General features: G+C 39.1%; 1 protein-coding gene across 1 annotated transcript in view; it reads left to right on the forward strand.

Moving 5' to 3' along the window:
- The window catches only part of ZNF277 (zinc finger protein 277), a 53,684-nt gene that overhangs the window by 6,349 nt on the left and 25,674 nt on the right, over nucleotides 1–21,661 (forward strand). The window contains exons 2-4 of the mRNA XM_075059191.1: nucleotides 16,060–16,258; nucleotides 19,456–19,544; nucleotides 21,532–21,614. Coding sequence (XP_074915292.1) covers nucleotides 16,060–16,258; nucleotides 19,456–19,544; nucleotides 21,532–21,614 — 371 coding nt within the window. The remainder of the gene's footprint in view (nucleotides 1–16,059; nucleotides 16,259–19,455; nucleotides 19,545–21,531; nucleotides 21,615–21,661) is intronic.

Raw genomic sequence — 21,661 nt, forward strand, 5'->3', positions numbered from 1 at the left:
ATGGTTTTAGAGGTTGGTACCCTTACTGTATGATCGGCACCCTTACTTAAAACCCTAGCCAGTTCCAAATGTTCACACACGTGGTTGCATCCTCAGTCGTTCCCCCACAGGGCGCTTCCAAGCATCTAGAGTACCACCAATGATCCGTTTCTTGGCTTAAATCTGTATGTTCAGTGGAGGATTTCAAGACCTGGGGCTTCCACCGTGCCATAGATTTTGGAAAGGGGGAGAAGGGCTTCCTTCTACCGGTACGCATTATAAGCTCTGTAAAGGATTTTGGTTTGATACTGGTTAATCATTGTGAACTGAACAACTAGGAATTACACCTGGACGACAGGTTCACTAATTAATTCTGTAAGTGCAACACAATTTCTTTTAATATGATTACAAGAATGAATCTCCTAAAACAGTGTTATTTAAAAATGTTTTAAGAGCTTTTGTTGTGATTTTTAATTAAAAATGCAATCTCATAGTAATTTCAAACAGTTACCTGATAAGCAAATGGATCTTGTGGAGGACTGGAAATTATGAATTTATAATTGGTAAAATCACTTTATGTGCTTCTGTGTTTGAAAAATAAAAAGGCAAAATCCTTTCATGTAACTGTTACAGTAAGATTTTAGAGTTTTTAGCCTTCACAGCACGATTCTTAAAAAACTGATGATAGAATAAACAAGTGAAACAAAGTATTTCATTAAATGGATAGTAATGGATTAATAATATCAGAAATGGATTTTATTGCTTGGTAATGCAGATCTGAACTGCCTGTGATCCTTCTGTAATTTTACAAATAATTGTGTTACAAATGTGCACTGTATTTTATCTGAAGACAAAGGGACGTCCCCACACCTCGGCCTGAACACATAACTCCGGTTAGCACAAGGCATAGGATACGTTATATTCTCCAAACATACCCAATAAAGGCTTGCTATTTGTTTTTCTCTGAACTCAGAAAACTTACATAGCTTAAAAGCGACGATGGATGCCGTTTGTCTTTGTTACATATGATTTCTTTAACTGCCTACTAGTGGACATACAGCTGTATTTAATTCCAGTAATCTAAGCTAATTCTTGCCTGCTCAGTAGCAGGTAAAGGCTTTGATACATGAACAAACTACCAAGTATCAGCTGCTCTATATACTAACTGGAGCTCATTGAGAAGTAAGCTGCTTCAGATTACCTGGTGAGCATGTAGACAGCTTAAACATGATAACTCGTTTACATGTTAAAGCCTTTAAGTTGTTTGAAATCTCTGCTCAGGCCTTCTGTTACCTGCGGTGGAGCAACAGTGAGTGGTGATTCATCAGTCCACAGATTGAAGACCTTTAAACTCTCTCAGTATTAGCAAATACCTGATTCTTACCTGAAAAGGCTTTCTCATTACCTGAACAAATAATAGATGTGGACATGCTTTATTTACATGTAGAGGTGTGGACTACAGGGGGTATTACAAGTTTTTTGAATGTTCTAAGTGTAACACAGATGCCAGGATAGGTTGTTATGCCTATTGAAACACCTTGTTCGCTGTTTTGTTTTTACTGGGCAGTACTGGTTTTCTGGAAGTGCACCAAAGCTGTAAATCCTTGTCGCCAATGATGCCTGCCACAAGGTGTGCCTGTCATATAACAGGTGATAGAGTTCTCCCTCTGACACTTCAGCCAGCTTTCTTGATGAAGGGATGCAGGGTTTAAACTAGGATGTGGTTATGATAAGAGTGAACAGTAGGAAAGAAAGAAAATGACTTAAATATTATGAAATTACAAGCATTAAGTATTTTAACTTCAGTATAGGTGAAATTCTTGTCTGTCCAAACAGCCTTCATATCTTTTCCTAGCCCTGTGTGCTTCCTTCCACCATGTCTTGTCTTGCAACCCCTGCTAGAACTCTGCATCTTCATGTGAACATCTGCATCCTAAAACTACAATTGCTCCCAGACTCTCTCTGAGGCTTCTGCTTCACATTCTCATCCATGAACTCCCAGCAGGCTGAAGCCGGGAGAAAAGCCTGAAAGCATTTGAATGTCTTTCTGTAGACCTTTCAAAATAGCTTTAAATATTGCATAAATAAAAGCCCTACACAATGTGGGAAAGACCATGGCGTTGAAGAACTGGGTGGTAAAAAATGGGGTAAGTTTTGTGCAACTTTGAAGCAGGTCTGTGCTTGTGAAGAGTTGGGCACATCGTCCTGACCGGTGTCTCATTGAAGTCAGGGGAATGCATTTGTGAAAGTGTGGGTTCTTTGCAGAGTTACTGTCTTGAGTCATCAGTAATTAATTACAGTCACTTGAGCAGAAAAAAAACTAGTGTCCAATGACCTGTTAATCTTGAATTAAATAATACATTGGTCAGTACCATTAAAACCACATAACCAGACTGAAACTGTGCTGCGATATAATGCACAAATTTTTGAAAGATGCTAAACAGTAGGGTTAGGTAATATGGGGGTGTGCAAGCAGTTTTCCTCAGTAAGAATATGTCAGATACTAACAAGAGTACAAATGTAATGCATGTGGCTATTTATGCAATACAGTTTCATGGTAGGGAGCTCCTCTGCCCTACTTGGTAGGGCAGTAGATTTATGCCCTATAGTATAAGCAGTAACACTTTTTTGCTGTACACATGTGGAGTGCTCAAGCTACTTTGTACAGAAATAGTACCTGTATTTGATACTTTGATTATGGTATGGAGCCAGGAGTGCTCAACTGGCATCTTTACTGATTTTTCAAAACCTGCTACATGTTATGGCACTGAAATTGTAATTATGAAGTAAATGATAAGGGCATTGTGTTTTGCTTGAGTTTATTCTCTGATTATAAAGGATTTTAGATCATCAGTGTACAGCAGTAACTGTCAACTTTTAATGTTTTGGCACTATAGGGAACAGTATAGTTGCAAGTCTGATGTCTGGTCATTGATATCAAGGTCTGGTTTCCCAGCAGGTAATTCCATGTTCACTGCTTGTTTGCCGCTCTATCCTCGTATCTTGCTGTAGCAGACCTGTAAATGAGAAATTGTAGTAAATGTTTTGTCAGTGGCTTCGGTGGTCCAAAACTCTCAAACAGATACCTGTCTGTTCTTAGTAATATGTTTCAACTGGGTTTCTTGAACTTTCCTTTTGATTTTTTTGCCTCGTGTTTTCACTGGACCATCTCTTCCGAATGGTCTTTTTTCCACTTTCATGTATTTTTCTCTGATATTTATGACTGACAGACAGTGACCAGTGTGAAATGGCCCAGCTGCTTCTGTTTGATTCTTGCTCATTGAGATGTCATCCTCCCATTTGTCATCGGTGGCTCCGTCCCCAAGGAGTACCTACTTCTGCTTCTTGCCCTGTGTGGTAGTAGCGGGTTAAAAGCCTTCTCTTTATCCCTCTGGTATAGAAGCTTTATAACTGGATATGCCATCTGCTTCAACCTCACAAGCTGGTATGGTATGGTGTGGCTCCATCCACATGAACAAATAATAAGGCACAGTAGATAAAGACAATTAGCGCTGCAGTCTCTGCAACTATATTACATGGTTTGGCGTTTTTCCTTTGGATTACGTGTAGTCAGTCTTCCCACACCAAACTTCCTCAATGTGCAGGTAGGTGTTTCAAAGCTCTCTGAAGCAGTGCCCCTTGGTTTAGACCCAGATGTCTCTGGTAGCGGTTGGGGTGCGTTTTGTACGTATCCAGGCTCCAGATGAATCCGGTTCACGGGCACCAAAACTGCTCTCTGAACCCAGCCAATGTGCAAAAGCAGACGGAGGATGACCAGGGACGGCAGGACCCCTGCATGGGTCAGATGCAAGAAGAGAGGCAGGGCTGGTGGGTCGTGCAGGGAGGCACGGCGCAGCATCCCGCCGTGCAGGACCACTGCCAAAGGTCGTAGCGTGTGCCCCAGGTGGGCCCTGGCAGTCCCACGGTGGGAGCGCGCAGGACTCACAATATGAAAACAGGAACGGTTATGAAACGAATGCATGCAGTAATAAGTGATAGTGCTGTCACTGGAGCATTTTCCTAGCATTTGTCTTGACCAGCGTGCCAGCAATGAATTTTATTATGACTCAGTAATGCATGAATAAATGAGATAGAGCTTTTTCTCTGAAGGCTGGTATGTAACAGAAAACATCCTGCTTGAGGTTTTAATTTCATTTTGTCTTCTATGGGATGAAAACATGCAGCCTGTGTTATTACTGTACTAATTTAATGTTCAGGAGTCTGCGTGTATTTATACAGTTCGCAAAATGTTGCCTGAAAAACATAAACAACTTGTATCACTAATTCTAACATTCTAATTCTGTTTCTAGAGGAAATTAGCTTCAATTATTTTACCATCCATGTCCATAAGCTACATTAGCAGTATCAGTTAGTAAGTGTATATCGTACTGAAGAAGTCAAGATCTGTGTCATATGTTTAATGAATGTGTGAAGGACAAGAGAAATAAGTCTAGTATCACAAAAATACTTACTTCAAACTGGTACAAAGTCAGAATATGCTCATAGAAATTCGACATAGCCTGCTGTGAGATGTCCCTTTGATCTGTAAGATGTGAGTATTTGAGCTCTGACTTGAAAATGCTTTCCTCTGAAATTAATTTTCAAAAATTTATTTATAAAGAATATAAATACTGGATTATTTGAAATACAGTCAAAGCTTTGTCTTCCTGAGCTAAGATATCAATTAGGCTGAAATATGTTGATCCACATCACTGCACACTATAATGAACTTTCCTTTTCAGCCATTGTTTTTTCCAGTTTGAATACCAATTTATGGAGGCTTGATTCTAAAAGTAGAAACAACTTATTTTGCTACTATCCATTTGGAAAAGCTCCAGTTCACTGAGAAAGCAGCAACAGACCACAGAGCTTCTAACACCACAGGGCCCCTTCCCTGTACTGATTTTTCATTAAGTACAAAATTCAGTTAAACAATTCAGCCTTGAAGGCTTTCTGAGTATTGGGAAGCTCAGTCAGAATACCTGAGAGAGATTTCAACCTGTTCTGTAGGTATGAAACCCACAGACATCAGGATCCCAGAAATGGGACTTCTCAGGATGCACTTTGAGGTTAGTTCTAATTTATATGAGTCTGAAAAAAAATAAATTGACATTGAAAATTAATATTTCACACTATTTTTAGTTGTTTTTCTCAAATGGTTGCCTTTTTCAAGTAATACCTACCAGTGGAAAAGAGTTATAAACCCTGTGATGCAAACATTTTAGTCAGGAGCATGGTAAAAATTCCTGTAATAATGACATGGAGTTGTCTCACAGGAATGGCTAGAGCAGGCTTTAGGGTTTTTAAAGGAAAATCACACAGCCTTTCCTTTAGCTACAGAATGTAAACCAATCATTTAAAAAGACCGCTAGGCAATCCTTTTAACATCAAGAGGATAAACGTGCTTGGGAATTTAATCATGTTAGAGGAAAAGGACAGGTGACAAGAGAAAAGTTAAGGAAAATCCTTGTAATAAAGAATTATTGATCTCTACTAAATAATGATAACAAGAAGTAAAGAGTAAACTAATTAACACATTTTACATAGCAATGCTGGCATAAAAGATACTAGGCTTACTACAGCAGTTGTTAAAGGCACCGCAAAGGTAAATTGTAGCAATGAAGAAGTATTACTCTCCTTATTAAACACACCGTTAAGACCCCTTCTTTGTGGAAGAGCTAAGGTCACAATCACAGTAAATGGAAACTAAGACATGCCTATTTGCAGCTTGCTAATGTTTGCAGAGGAGTCAGCAGAACAGTGGTAACATACACAAGTACTAAATTCGCATACACATCCTTGCTTGTGACACCTTCCAGTGCGTACTTTTAAAAGTATTAAAATTACAGTCTTGATCAGCTTGGCTTATGAATGCCTTTGCTATGCCTTTGTATTAAATAACAGGTTAAGCAGAAAAAAGCTACTAATTTTTATTAATTAGATTTGGGTAGTAAGTACAGAAGAAGAGCCTAAATCATCACTTTTGTCCTTCCATTTCAAATTCTTGTGTTGGATATTTTCTTCCTCTTATTTGTAACTAAACATTCTGAGTTTCAGGCTACATAATTACCTTGTTAATCTTTCCAGATAATAGGGTAGGGTTTAATCACTGCTTCTTAATCCCTGATTTTAGTACATAACGTGAATCTCAGCTCTCCATCTCTGCCATGTCTTGTGATCACACTAAACAAGAAAAGGTCAGTATTGTTTACTTCAAAAATATCAAAGTATCTTTTTTGTTGAAGTGTCCTATTATTCTGGAGATCAGTATAATAATTCATACAAGCCTAAGTGATTCATAAATATCAATTTGTAAAATTTAACATTTAAGTACTGAGAAAATGTCAGGAAAGACCACTGAGTATTGAGTACCACTTCAGAGTCATCTTGATTTGCTTTATTGCTTTTCTATTAAAAAAAAAAAAAGTGCAGACAGATGTAGTTCTTTATAGATGTTCTTTAAGACTGCCTCCATGTATTTATGATCTACATTTTTCATCTTGCAAATACGTTGAGGTGAATAGCAACTCGAATAGCAACTCAAATAGCCCACTGAACTGAATAAGATTGTTCATGTAAGTAAAAAGTTTGCACAAACAAATATTTGTACAACTAACCACAGAGATTGTAAGGAAAACTGCATCCAAAGCCAAAATTCAGGAGAGGAACAGCTTTGGGGAGATCGTATGACAAAGGTAAAGATAAACAAGTGTTCTTGGAAAGAGAGAGCTGGGGCATGAAGGGAGACTGATGGCTGGTGGTGTAACTCACATGCGTGGGGGTTTTGGGTAGTGGGCAGGGAACGGAGGGAGGGGTAGTACAAAATAAGAATTCAGGTTTATGGAAAATTGCATAAAGTAATTAAACTGAACTTGGTTTCCTGGTTCCTGTCACACCCATGAGGAGATTTGAGTGCTGAAGGTGTTCAGAGGAGGAAGACTCTGGTAAGGGCATCCTGGAGGAGCAGGCAGAGTGGGGTTAGAAAGGAAGCTATAGTCACACGTGTGGAAGACCAGACTGGTGTGCTGAAACTAGAGAACGTGTTTTGGCCATGGGAGTAATGAAAAACTGCGTATCGGTCGCACTGCAGCTCATACGGAATAGGCACGATCTGTCCTGCAGGCCCAGAGCAGCACCTGTAGCTGTTGGAAGCAACACAAGTAAATCCTAAGGCACCTCCAAAGGAATTGGTAAGAATTTATTGACTGGCAAAAGTGGATGAGAGTGGGTGTGTTAGGACTTGGAAGATATTTTGAAGATGTTGCTAAAATCAGGGAAATACCTGCTGTAAGTAGGGTCCAAACTACCGCCTTCACTGTTTAATGAAACAGCAAAGCAGAAGTTCTGCTATTAATCATCACATGGGTTGTCACTTGTGGAAATTACTGTTGCTGTGCATTTTTAATTCCAACTTTTGGACAGGGAAGGTGGGGAAAAAATGGGTAAACATATATTCATTTAGTAATTAGTGTAAGACATGTTTCCCTAGTTTGGCTAAGACTGGGAATTGGCTTTGTATTTTGAGTATGATGCAGATGTTTCTGCAATACTACCATTTCACCCTTTAGGTGTTCTGTAAACAGAAATGGTTCTAATTTTGCTTATCAACAGTCGTAAGAAATCAGAGTAGCTGTAAGAGTGTAATAATATTATTCAAAATTTAATTCTGAAGTAGATAAATATTGCTTTGTCTTTGTGACCAAGGTATCAAACCCTGCGTTTAGTTACACCAATATAAGTCCATGCCATTTACCCAGGAATGAGGTATTATGTGGCTCTGAGCTTGCACAGAACTTGTCTGTAGTGTGTTAAATATTTATAAATTGCATATTAACATCAGCACTTAAATACTGTTATGAATACTTATTAGGGTCACTTTCATTTGTGTGTGTGTGCATGTGTGTCCCTCTCAATGTGAGAACAGTGGGTTTGCTCTGGTCTTTATTTTTATTGATGTAGGGGTTTGTCTGGGCTCAAGCAGAAAGATGACAAGCAGTGGCATATATCTGCTGGTGAACTGGGCAATGGTGTAGTCTATTGTTTGAACATTATCTTATTGGCAAGCACATTGGTTTTGTTTTATTAAAATTCCAACACTTCACATTTTCATTAATCACTTTCCCACTCCTTCTATTCACTTGTATTCTGATGCCTGTGCTCCGGTACCCATAGCAACACTTGTTAATGCTAATGAAACTGCAACATCCTAAGCTCCCCGACAGAGCAGCCCTGTTAAATATGGCTATTAAGCACAGTTGTATTTCTGTTAGTTCCAGCTCCCAGCAGACACCTGCTCTATAGAAATTCTGTCCTAAGATACTAGGATCTGGTAACTCACAGCTTTTCTTAAAGCTGTCATTTGACTGGAGTAAAATTCTCATATTTCCAGACAGTGGATGCTACAGAATATGTATGGTTTCTGTAAAACTGACAAGGTTTAGCTGCAGGATTAAGTACTCTTTTGAAGTGCTCATTTGCATTCAATGAAAAACCAGGCAGGGCTGGGACTGACTGATCTTGGCGGAAGCTACAGGGTGTGTTGTCTCCTAGAGCACATGGACATTTTAACTAAGTGTCATTCATAGTGTGTTAACAAGCAGAAGTAATAGCTAAATAATTCCTCATGAACTCAGACTCAATTCAACTTAATAGAAGTACTTGAGCGCTTTAATATATAGAGGTAGGAAATGGTTATGTACTTCGATTCTCCTTTCACTAAGGAACATATTTGCATGTAGTATTGATGAGGATGATGACAGGGTGTTTTATTTCCATTATTCTGAGTTTTGGTTTTGAGTACTGTTTATTTGGCAAGTCATTAGTCATCCATCTTTTATACTTCAGAAAACAAAGGAAAAATCCTGTAATCAGTATAAAATCCCTTCCAAGAATATGACCACAAATTAGGGAATGCTGCTGTGCCAACAAATAAATGCTGCAGTGCCAGGGCTGCAAAACAGGGAAGCGGTCATGTGTGTATTTCAAGTGTCAAGCTGGTGCTTCTCTGTACTCTTCTTCATTATAGCTCAAAAAAACTTGAACAGTAGACAGAGCTTTAAAACGACTCATTTCTGGACAAGTTTTAAATGCAGCACTGTTTTGTGCAGAATTACCTATAGGAGTCTGGCTTGGTTCCCTAATGTACCATATCTGGGGCTTTGGTCATTTTGATAACTAAATGGTTTAGCCATGCAATCAGTGTGAGCTTGGGGGAGGGTGCTCAGCCTTTCTGTTTTCTAGTCAGCATCTGTTATGCTGTTAGTGTGGAGTGCCAGGTTTGCTAGGTGTCTTTTGTTTTCCTGTCATTCTTTCTCCCCTTTGTTCTTTACATGTCTAAAAACCTCAGCCTTTTACTCATTGTTTGGCCTCCTTTATTTGCCTGTACATCTCTGTTGTGTTCATTTTTGTTTTAGGATCATTTCAAGTTCTTGTGCTAATCTCCTCATAATATTAACCAGCTGTATTAATGAGATAATAAACCAGACTTGTTGGTAATGAATTGATTCATTCAACTACTGGATTTAATTAGAAAGACACTTAACATTCCAGCAGATGTTCTTATTTTGTTTCATTATCCTTGTGTTACCAACAGCGGGCTTATAAATATATACTCTGCATGTCTATATTTACATAATACACTCTTCAACCTAAAGCCTTGTTGTTGTGCCATAAACTGCAAGAAATGACATGAAACCTGTAAATATGTGTCTTAAACCAATTTGTAATGAATTCCTCTTTCCATCACTTCATTTCTCAGGCTACGTACAGTCTTGAATTTTCAGAGTATTCTTCGTCTGATAGTAAAATGCTTAATCTTTTTAAAATGAGTTAGATTTCTTCTTCCCTAGTTACAAACCCTTGTCTTCGGACTTACATTATCTCCTTTCCTTCTGGTCTTGTGACTCTCATTCCTTTTTACCTGGTGGCAAAGCTTCAAACAGGAGGATGTGAGCGCCCCTCTCCTCAGCATTCCCTGCAGATGAATTTAGGGAGTTCTCCCCTCAGCTTGCTGGTTGCCTGCTGCAGAGGTCTGCCTCTCCCGGAGCTCCGGGCTCGAGTCACGGCCGCGGGTTGCACCCCGGGGTCAAGCCGTGCGAGTTAGGGGTTGTAACAGCGAAGTTATTGCCTTGATCTGAACCCCAGTACCTCCACTTTCCAGTTAGAGAATGTAATTTACGCAGCAGTGTTCAACTTGTCCCCAGTCTAGTCAGAGCACATAGTTCAGATGTGCAACCAAGAAGAACTGAGCACAGCAGCTCTTACCGCGTTTAGTGCGTTACGTATGCCTACGCTGACAACAGTAGGTTTTGCGAACTGAAGCCAGTGCTGGATGTCCTTGTTAGGAAGCACAGTGATAAAATCTTAGTGTTTTCTTTTCCTTTGTCTGTAATGCTTTTGAAGGAACCTTGCACACTTTATAAGGCTAGCTTATGGTAAAATTACATGAAACAGCTGAGGCTGTTAGGGTGAGAAGAGAGGAGGGAGCTGAGATGAGAAGAGGAAGGTCCTGTTTCATCTTGCTGCTTCTTGCCATGCACTCCTTAGCTTGCTCTTGCACTTGGCGGACTGTTCTGCGAGCATTTTCAACATCATTGAGCAAAAAAGAAAGAAGTGAGTAGTTCTGTCTGGTTAAAGACTTGAATCAACTCATCAAAGGGCTTGGCAAGCCTAGGAGCCAGCGCAAGCAGAAGAGCAATAGTAGAGGGTTAGGAGTGGTAGGATAAGGTGAAGACAGACAGGATAACAAGGCATCCCTTCACCTCTTGGCGGCAGCAAGCTGTTATGCTGGCTAAACCCCCTCTGAGAACTTTGCCTTTCACTACTCGCCTTTAAACGCCGAATCTTTCCTTCCTTTTCTTTCCAATACTCACATCTATTGTATTGGCCATAAAATTACACGGCATAGTGCTTTGTGATAATTGCATGTGTGATTGTGCAGGTAGAGTACATTGCCTGTACTGCTATAGTCTGTATTATAACTGTGTGGGTGTAACATTTACTTAATGTGCAAACTAACATTAGTTTAGAGTTGAGAACAATTGTATTTGAAACTAAAAATGTTCCAGTAAGGAAAATTAATCTGTTTTGAGCCTGTTGCTTCATTAGCTGTGAAGATTAACTAGTCTATATTATAACAACACTTAAAATAAAATAAATCCATATAATTTCTATAACAGGCAGCTTTTTTTTTTTTTTTTCATTTTCTTTTATCACTGTTGTAATGGTGTATAGAGTTCCTGTGCAGGGATCAGGATTCCATTACCCTAGGTATCCTATGGGTGCTTATAACAATAAATAGTGCTTATTCTAGTTTTGAAAGTAATTTGTGTAATCCAAATAATTTTCTATACCATTTCATTGTCAAATGTTTTCAAAGTACTCATTTTACTGAATGAACTAGGTATACTTCTTAGTCTTTCTTTTCAAATAATATATTCTTTCTCTAGTCTCTTCTTTCTACTAATGTACTTTTTTTAGCTCTGAATTAGCTGTAAAAGACCACAATTTTATCTGTGCTGTTAAAGGTTGAACAACATGGTGTCAACTGTCAATTCTGTGAATGAGAGAGGGATTTTCTTAGTTCCTGAGTTTGGTGGGCATTCTGTGAAGCCTTTGGTGTATCTGTTTGCGTAACAGTCATGCTGGTTTTCCATTAGGCAGAGGAGGAAAACTCAGTGGTGACAGTATGATTTGGCAGAAACTTAATGGATGGGTTTTATAGGGCTCTGTTCTCACAGGGAGCTGGGTCCTGTGCTGTTCACCACTGACACAAATAGGAAGGGGGTTAGGTGATAAATTATGCTGTTAATACACATGGGTTTTCCCAAGTAGTAAGCAGGAGAGCTAGCTGAAGCATTGCAGAAGAATCTCATGGTATTTGAGTGAACTGGACAAAAATGTGCTATTCCATGTTAACAAATGCAGGGTAGCACACATGGGAGTGAACACGAAGAATATGTCCACTGTCTTGTACATTAACACCTGATTCACAGCTTCTCTGAGACTTTGAAATCACTGAAGATGATTCAGTGGTTAATTCAATGATCCTAAAAGCAAGCAAAATGCTAGGAACAAAAAAGAAATAGAGAAGAGATTGAGGAAAAACTGTGCTGATTTAGAAATCCATTTTCTTCCACTCTTGGGCATTTTCAAGCCACCCCTCACCCCAGCACATGAAGAAGGGCAGAGTAAAACTAGCCAAGAGCTGAACAAGGACAACAAGGATTGAAGGATGGTTTGGAGAACATGAAATGTTGCTGCAGATTTTTGTAGGTGTTGAAAGACCAACAATTTCAAACAGTGCAGAAACAAATCCATGGAGAAAAAAAAAAAAGCTAGAAAATGCTGTTAAAGTTGAGGTACTCATATAGCCCATTGCTTAAACTCTTCACCCTCAGATTTCTGGAAGACTATGCTATTTGTGTGATTTTGCCCTATTTTTATACACTTCCCTAGGTAATTGCTTCTCGCCATTGTCAGCCAGGGCACTTGCATTAGAGGGATGTTTGATCTGACCCTGTGAAGTCATTCTTGTGGCAGTAGATTTTAAGAGAAAAGCTCGCTACTTTTCCCTTATTTTCAAGTGTCTCTGCATGTGGGAGGCCTGGTGGAGTCCAAGAACTGAATCTGAGTGTTTTTATTTCCCTGTTAGCCCTTAGCTGTGCTTTAGTTAACAGCTTTTCTTCAGTACCTGTGGCCACTCTGCTCCAAATATAGAATCAAAATTAGCTGCTTTTGCAGAGATTGCAATAATATGCTTAGCTTTATTTGTACTATTTTGGTGTTTGTGTTATGTGTTAGTCCATTAAGTGCTACGCTAAAGGCTGTGCATGTTTGTTCAGCTCTGTGCATTTATTGTCTCGTTCAGTGTTTTTGGATCAGATGAGTACAAAGATATTTTCATGGATTCTTTTTTCCCTCACCTCCTCCTTTCAGTGCCTTTGAAATAAATTGCATAAGCTTCTGCAGTTGCCACACTGGTCCAGTAGTCTATATTTAAGTTATTCTCTTTTAGTCTTAGCTTCTCTCTTTGAGCAGCAAAAAAATCTTCACCCCAGTTTATTCCTTTCAGCAACTCACTACTACAATTAAAGATTAACAGCTCTGTTCTTCCAGACCAAAAAATTGCTGTTCCCATGTACTCATGCTAAATAACTGTATTGGCTCCTTGTCTGTGTTGAGTAGCGGTTCCTGCCGTACACACCTACCTTTTGAAAGTTGGTTTGTTGAGGCAGATAGGCACTTGTTTATTTGGACTTCTAAATGTTTAAATAGGTCATTGCAAGAGACCTAAACCAAAAATGAACAAAAAGCAGTGTAGCTGCTTACTGGGCACAGCTGAACTGGCTGACAGAGTATCTTCTTAGTTCTCTTGGCATCAGTGAGAGTCAGCAATTGCAAAGGAAATTAAGTTGCTCGACTTTTCTCAGTAAACATGTTTTAATGATTCTTCAGGCTACAAACTAATACTGACTGTAAGAATGCTCAAACCTAGACTCTTGCACATAACATCAGTTTTGCTTGGGAGAGCTGACCCTTTCATGAGGATTGCGCTAGCACTTAGTGTAGCAGCTGCTGTTCTTAAAATTGGAAAAAATGGAACAATTTATACAATGCCAGTTGAATAAAGAAATGTCTGGGGGAAGGGAATGGGCTGAAGTGCAGGTAAAATTATGGGAGGAAAAATGTTAGATTGTCAAAAGCAGTTGTATTGCTCCAGGTAATGCCATGCTCAGTGTGCTGCCATCTCTCCACACTGCTTAGTTTTATGGGATAAACTGACTTCAGTGTAACCTGACCATCAGTCTTCAGCCAAGTCACTGCCTTTCCAGGAAGTTTTATTTTTCAAATATCATAAGTAGAAGCTTCAACAGTTGTACAGGGCAGATAATGTTGTTTCAGGAGCAGCATGGAACTGATGAAGCCGTATTTCCTACGGTTTTGTACCCTTTCCCACCTGTGGCTCCCAGTAGCTCCAGCTTACCCTCAGTCCCCTGGAGCACCCTCATCAGGCAGCCATCAGCACATTTTCTGGTGCACTACATGCTGAACAGCATGTGCGATGGATGGCAGAGTCTCATTCCCCTCTCCAGGCCTCTTCCTTTACCTGAACAGAAAGTTGTCACAGAACTTTTAAGAGCTTCCCAGGTCCATCTTTGAAACTCCAGCCCTTCTTTGGTTATTTCAAAGTCTCGGGGCAGGTGAGAGCACTGCTCCATTAGCTTATTTTCCTAGGAAAAAAAGCTAAATGGCTCTGATTTTTAAAATTATTTTTCAGATTTTCCATGTGGACAAGTTACTAGAGTATCAGATTTAGTGTGCTTGCCAACATATAATACATATATGTGAATTTTGTAGGGTGAAAGTTGTCATACATTGATTTTTCTACCTGGTAAATATTGTTAATAAAGCTTATTTAACTGTACCTGTTTTAAAATTGCTGCATAACAAAATAATAGACCTGGGAGAAGGCCTTTTTCTTAATTCTTTAGGTGTCTTCAGAAACTGAAACCCAGGGGGTTCCCTCTGAACATCAGGAACTGCTTTTTCACTGTGAGGATGACCGAGAACTGGTGCAGGTTGCCCACGGAGGCTGTGGAGTCTCCATCCCTGGAGATACCCAAGAGCCGTCTGGACACGGACCTTGGCAACCAGCCCAGGGTGGCCCTGCCTGAGGTGGGAGGTTGGACCAGATGACCTCCAGAGGTCCCTTCCAACCTTGGCCCTTCCATGATTCTGTGAAATTTCTGGTTTTTTTACAGAGGTGTTTGTGTCGCTGCAGGAATCCAGAGACATAGAGTTTATTCTGCTGCTGCACAAGTTAACTTCATATCACAAGAGTCAAGGAAACTCATGATGTTTGCTTTTCAGTTTTCATCCTCAAGAACTCCCCAATAGTTCCTTCAGAGTGTGGGAACGATTGGGGAGCTTTTTGTGTTTGCTTTTACTCTCCTTTTGCTATCCCAAATTGATGTAGCTAAAATCGAAGATATATATTGAAATTGGCATTTGCTTCCAAGATAAACCCTTACCAAAGACTGAGATGTGATTTGTTTGGAAAACGAACACCATGGTTTATTTCTGGACAACCAGAATTTGGTTAGGCTAATGGGGCCAGCTGTTGAAATCTGTTGGTGACACAGTGTTTCTTAATGAATTACACTAATTTTTACCAGTGGAGAAGCTTATGACACTACACTGCTATTGTTTATATGGGGGAAGGGGGACAGGGGACACACACGTCCCCTGGGTCCGTCTGCTTGTTTGCAATACTGCTGCAGTACTGTGCAATCCACCCACTCGTTGAACTACAAACAGCAGCGAACCTGGAGAACATAAGCCGATGACTGACCTCTGTGTGCTGTCATTTGAGCAACCTGTGTCTGGTGCAGTATTGTGCAAACACAGGCCATTGACCTTTCCACATGAGGCATGGCTGGCCCCTCCTCAACATCTGTAGAGTTAGGAAGTGTTTCAGTGGGCATAAGCTTCCATGTGGCAATAATCTTTATCAAGAATAGTCTTCTCCTTTGTCACAGAACGGTCAGTGAGATGCCAGTGGGAAACAAAAGGCAAGACAAATGCATACAGACCTTCAAGAGTCAATCAGAAAATGATAGAAGTATTGTGCAATAAATAAATGTGTAATTAGGAGATATCAACATACAAAACAGTTTGTGCTATACAGTCTAAAGCCTTCCTGACAGTATAAGGAATGTGGCAAAGAGAGTAGCTTCATTCATATCAGCAGGTAGACTAGGTAGTGAGAGGAAGAAAAGTAGGTTTCTCGTCATAAAACTTCCTTTAGTAATAAGCAGATCACTTGGGTCTGTTTGACTTGGTGTCAGCTGGGAGTTTCAGCTGGAGCAGATACTTGAGAACTGTCCTGTGCTATCCTCCCACCGTCCTTCCTGGAAATAATGCAGTCAGCTGGCTTCCGAGCACCTTGCTGCTGGAGTGATCCATGCAACAAAACTAGGACCCAACAAAAGAGGTTTTACATATACTGCCTAAAAGCACTCCAAGTGATGTAGATTTATTCACTTAGCCAAAATTAATAGTTCTTTTTATTTATTTTAGATACAGAGTGTATTTTGGAGTCTCTGTCTTTGCCAGAAAGTCCAGGTGGTGTTGCTGCTGTAGAAAGTTCTCCCTATGTGCCTTGTATTTTCTGCAAAGAATGCTATCTCTTAGCGGAACAAAACCAGCTCCTGAAGCACATGATTATTGAACACAAGCTCGTCATAGCAGATGTGAAACTAGTTGCTGATTTTAGAAGGTAAGGGTTATATTGTTTAAAATGAGTGTGTATGTGTGCAGATATTATAGAAAACTTCAGAAAAGTAGAGATCATCTTTTTAACATACTTTAAAAAGCAGTGGGCTATTGTGGGAGGATTTTTATTACTTTTTTGATGAGCTTTTTGTTGCTGGACTGTAATATTGTTTTCCCATTCCCCTCCCACTCCCTGGCCTCTGGATGTTGCTGGGACCAGAGGACTCGATATTAGAATACAGGGCAATTCCTGTGTTAGACATTCTTTGACATATTTCAGGTCCTGTCACTAATCAACAAGTTGTGTACAACTAAAAAGCTGTTTATTTCGTAAAGCACATTCTAGACAATCAACTCTCCTGTTTTGGGGTTTTATTCATATAGGACAAGACTATTTCTACCACTGTACAATGTCCTAAGCTGTGTATTGTATGCAGAAGCTGCTCAGTACAGGATCTCTCACATTCTGGGATGAAATTTAGTTGCCCTATTTTAAGGATGCCAGTATTTCCCCAAAGAAATCACATTTAATCCTTAACTATACTTTACAGTACTGTGATCTGCATACAACTGTGACTCCTTCTACAGCTGTGTCATTGATCATCTCAGCAGGGTCATGTTTGGCTTTCTCTCTCTTAACTTCCTCCAGTAGCTGGCATGGCCCCAGCTGGCTTGTAACTTCAGATACTAGGCACTTGCTTGGCATTTTGCTTTCGGACACAGCAATCTATGGGCCAGGCAGTAGGCTAGACGGTACCTGCCAGTTTATAGGTAGTTCTGTTGCAGTGTTTAAATGTTAGCTGGATAATTTCTCAACTAAGAGTTTTCTGGTAGGCCTTCTGTGATTAGTTACTCGGCCAAAACCAGCAACTTGTGTCTATCAATGTGCAAAAAAAAAGAAATATTAAGATGAAATTTAGGAAGAGAAATGTAAACCATATAAATCTTTATTCAGATGTATGAGCTTAACATCGCTTAAAATGGAAAACTGATACTTATTTTTGTTTGGTTTTATGCTGAAAGCCAGCAGAACAAGAATGCGATGTTCTTTGGAGATAATGCTACTTTCTTCAGATAAATAAAGGGATTGGAGCTGCTCAGTCATGGACCGCCAGTTTAAGTGTGCTTGGGGGGTTATTCTGTGTTAATAGAAATGTATTTTAAAATCACCTTTTCAAGAAAATGCCCATTTAGATTCTTTTTGCTGCTAATGCAGTTGGGAGGTAGCCAAATGTTATAGAAAGGGGCCCCAGGGTGTGAAACAGTGGAGTTGTTACTCTGAAGTGTGCCTTCTCCTATTTGCTGTACTGAATATCAGTGAAATAGTCTAATACTATGCACAAAAAAAAAGTAGTATAATCTGAGGTGTTATACTGAAGTGTGGAAAATACAGGGAAACAACTATGAAAACATAGTAATTTTTTTTATACTTAGCAGTGAGTTACAGTCAGTCTTAGGAATACATTTCTTGACAGAGCTCCAAGAAGTGGAGAATCCAGAGAAGAGCAATGCTAATGAAAAACTTTTTTTTTTTTTTTTTTTAAACTTGGAAGAGTAAAGATAAGTTGGCATTAGGGCAATGGGAAGAGATAAGGGGAGTAAACTTCCACTGCATGACTGGACATGATCACTCATGGACACTGAGCACTCATTATCTCTCCCTGGAAGTATCACAAAGCACTGGCTTTATTTGATCATTGATTATTTGGGTTAAGTCTTATGATATGAAATCCCTTAACAGTAAACTTCAAGGTACAGACTGTTATGGTTAGGTGAGTTTGTCTGAAAGGTGTTCATTTATTTAAGTGCAGGGGACAGACTAAATGACATCTTGAAATCCCTTCATTTGCACATTTATGAGCAAAAAGCTCAAGAATTACTTATTCCAGAAGACTTGCTGTTCTATGTAGCAGCAAAACTGTTTCATTGTGCATTATAAACAGTGGAGTAGGCAGGGGGACAACAAAACACTCACCTTTCACTTACTGACATCTAATGATACCTCTGAATGAGCTTCAGCCGTGCATGCTGGTTTCACTGTGCTTAGCTGTCTCCTGTACCAGAGGTTAATCCTCTCCATGTCAGAGTTAGCAGAAACAAATACGTGCTGATTCCTTGGCTGCTGCTGTTAAAGCCCTCATATAGTAAGTTAGATGGTAAATAGAGCTAATGTGAACCATGGGATGTGATAGTTGTGGCAAGTAAACTTTTAGATTGCACAAGTATTAAAAGCTACAGCTATTTAGAAATGTCCTTATAATAATGATATCTGATTTTTTTATGATTCTTTTCCTAATTTGATGGCATGTCAGTAGGAAGCTGTCATTGAATAGTTAGCCTTTACCTTACCGACTCTCCCATGATTTATATCATGCACGTGAGTCATAAGTATAAATACAAGCGTGCACTTGAGCATTTTCAGATTATTTTTTTTTTATAGTAAGATTCTGAATAATTAGCACAAGGATTGCTTGGTTCCCGTCATCATATAATTGAAGGTGATGATTTCTTCTTGGTTAGACAGTAACTTCTAGTTCAGTGGGAACCTTATCTCAGTTGGGGTCTGTTGATGCTGCTGTTATACAAACAATGATAATACAAGAATGTTTTTAAACAACTGTAGTTGATGGGTTAAACCTTCAAGATGTGTTTAGGGCTTTCGTTATTCTGTCTGCTATCCCATCCCCAGGTATTTGGGGACTTCATTTTTCTGTCTTTCTAGTTGTCTGCCAAGCTACAGCCTTCACTGTAACTCCACAGGAGACCTGACAAAACCTCACTTTTGACAAGTTGGTATTTTTACCAAGTTTCAGATTCCTGCCTGCATCTTGCAGAACACAGAGCACAATATTTTGGGAATTTGGGAGTACTCTGTAGTATATCTTTTCAGTAAAGATGCATCTGAATGGCACTTCTGTCTCAAGATGTGAAGAGGTCACAGTGTTTATGTAAAGCTTAATGCAAATCTGTCTTATTGAGTTCTTCACTTTTACAGAATAGTTAAACCCAGTTTTAATGAAGCTGAATGAATTTAATGAATTTGAAAACTAGATTAAAGCAAGAAAAAACAGAGACAGGAATTAAAAAAACCACAAAACACTCTTAAGAATTTAGAGGATGGAAAAAATGAGAGCTGATGAACTATTTATTAAACTTTTGACGTTTCCTTTTTCACTAATCATCTTCCCCTTATTTTCAAAGATACATCTTGTACTGGAAGAAGAGGTTTGCAGAACAGCCCATCACAGACTTTTGTAGTGTGGTAAGAACAAATTCGGAAGCTCCATTAGGTAAGTATGCTACTTGCTCACTCTGTTGGCCAGACCATGTGATAATTTCTGGCATATACTGCTGCTTTGATCAGCCAACTGTGAAGTAATCTGACACTAGGTCAGAAAACCACAGAAGCATTATTTACCTCTTAACCACATATTTAAACTTACCTTTTCCAAGGATTGCCACACGTGCTTCAGCACTGTGCTGCTGAGTGAGGATGAGCTCAATACATGCTTAAATGAGCTGCCAAATTGGGGCCAGTTGCAAATCAAGGCCTAGAAGCAGTGCTGCTTACATCGTGGCTGGGGAAGCTTTGTTACCCACTGCATAAATAGTTGGTGACGGTCCTTCCAGAAATGTGGAGAAACATTCCTAGTGAGCTGTCTTTTCCGACTTCACCCTGTCCACCACTCCCACTGATGCCACTAACTCTTCCCGGACATGGGGACCAGTCGCCCTTCCTTTCCCCTGCCACAGTGCTTACTGCCCCAAGAGTATTAGGAGACAGAATCTTCACAGTAGGGGTACAAAGACTGCCGTTTTCTGGGCTCCCACACAAGACCAAAGACCATAGTTGATGGTTCTGCCGCTTTGGGACAGTGGGACATTCCATCATAAGGACAGTGATGACTGTGCAAAGGAAGTGGTTTTCTCAGAAGTAGCTGATGCATTTCTTTGGCTTCCCCTTTTCTAACAGAAAAGTATAATTTACCTAAAAGTAGATAAGAGAACGGTAGGTTTTCCTGCATCTTTAATTCTCCATGGAGATCTTAAAAGAGAGGAAGAAATGCATGCAGCCAGCGTCAGAGATGAGTAGAAGGTGAAAATTGAGTACAAAATAGATGAAAATAAACTGTTTAAATTACTCAAACTCATTTTACAAAAAATAATCCTAGAAAACATGAAAATCATTCCAAAGACCGTAATCGTGTTTCTCTTACATATGTATGGTTTTGCTTCTGAAATTTTAACACTTACTACTCAGTTTGGAAATTGCAAATCAAGCACCTGAATGCCAGAGCTTGCCAGAATTATAAACCATCAATAGCCCTTCCAGAGGACAATAAGAAGACTTTGTAATTTGTTTAACAAATTTGTTAATTTTAATGGCTATCTCCTTCAGATTTGATAGCTCAGAAATCAGGGGGGTTGTGTTATTTCACACAGGCTTCTGTATGAAATGATGGGAAGGGCTGAAATCTAGCAAGTTTAAAATTGTAAAAGACTTAATAATGGTCACTTCAGTTCACCAACCACATAACCCTTTGATTAATAAATCAGTAACTTTGAAATGCAAAACATTTTTGTGTTTTTATATTTTCTTACATGCTGAGTAATTTTAAGGTAATTAATTTGAATAAGATTTGGTTTATTATTAAATTGGATATGAACATAAATAGTAAAAAGGTTAGTAAACATAAATGTAGGTAAAACATATAAGTAGAAATGTAAATTAGGCAAATCTCAATGTGTGTTACTAAACAGTTGTGCATATCTGCAGATGGAACGAGATCTGATGGTAAAAGGTAATGTGATTGGTCAGGGTAAGGGGAGGGTATACAAAATGATGATAACTACTGAAAACTGACAATTACTTAGGGAAATAACTGAAAATCCCACATGCAAGATAAAATTAAAGGTGATTTTGTGTTTCTTTCATGCTGACTTTATACTGTAACCAATATAAATTATTAAAATTGCTTTATGGCTCCAGAAGAACCATCATACAAAAGAATAAAGCTGGTAGTGGGGAAAACCTATGTAAGACTTTTGTCTTTGTACTGCAATATAAATGATGTAAAGGTCTTACAAATATGTATACACGAATACTTAAGCATGTTTCATTAAATTATGAAATTAAAATAACTGACTTCTATAGATTAAAAAACATATTCTCACATTCTTAACACATTCCAAAGGTTTAGCAAATTATATGCCAGAAATATTCAAAGCAGCTGCAACTTCCCCTTCTCTTACCCATACTTCCTAATTTCTTAACAGAAGAACAGGACAATTATTTTCTTCTATGTGATGTTTTACCAGAAGACAGATTACTTAGAGAACAGCTTCAGCAAAAGAGACTGGTAAGAAATTACTGTTCTTTCACTTTTTGAGGTAAACAGTTCCATAG

The sequence above is a fragment of the Buteo buteo genome, chromosome 28 (genome assembly GCF_964188355.1).
Source record: "Buteo buteo chromosome 28, bButBut1.hap1.1, whole genome shotgun sequence".
NCBI lineage: Eukaryota > Metazoa > Chordata > Aves > Accipitriformes > Accipitridae > Buteo > Buteo buteo.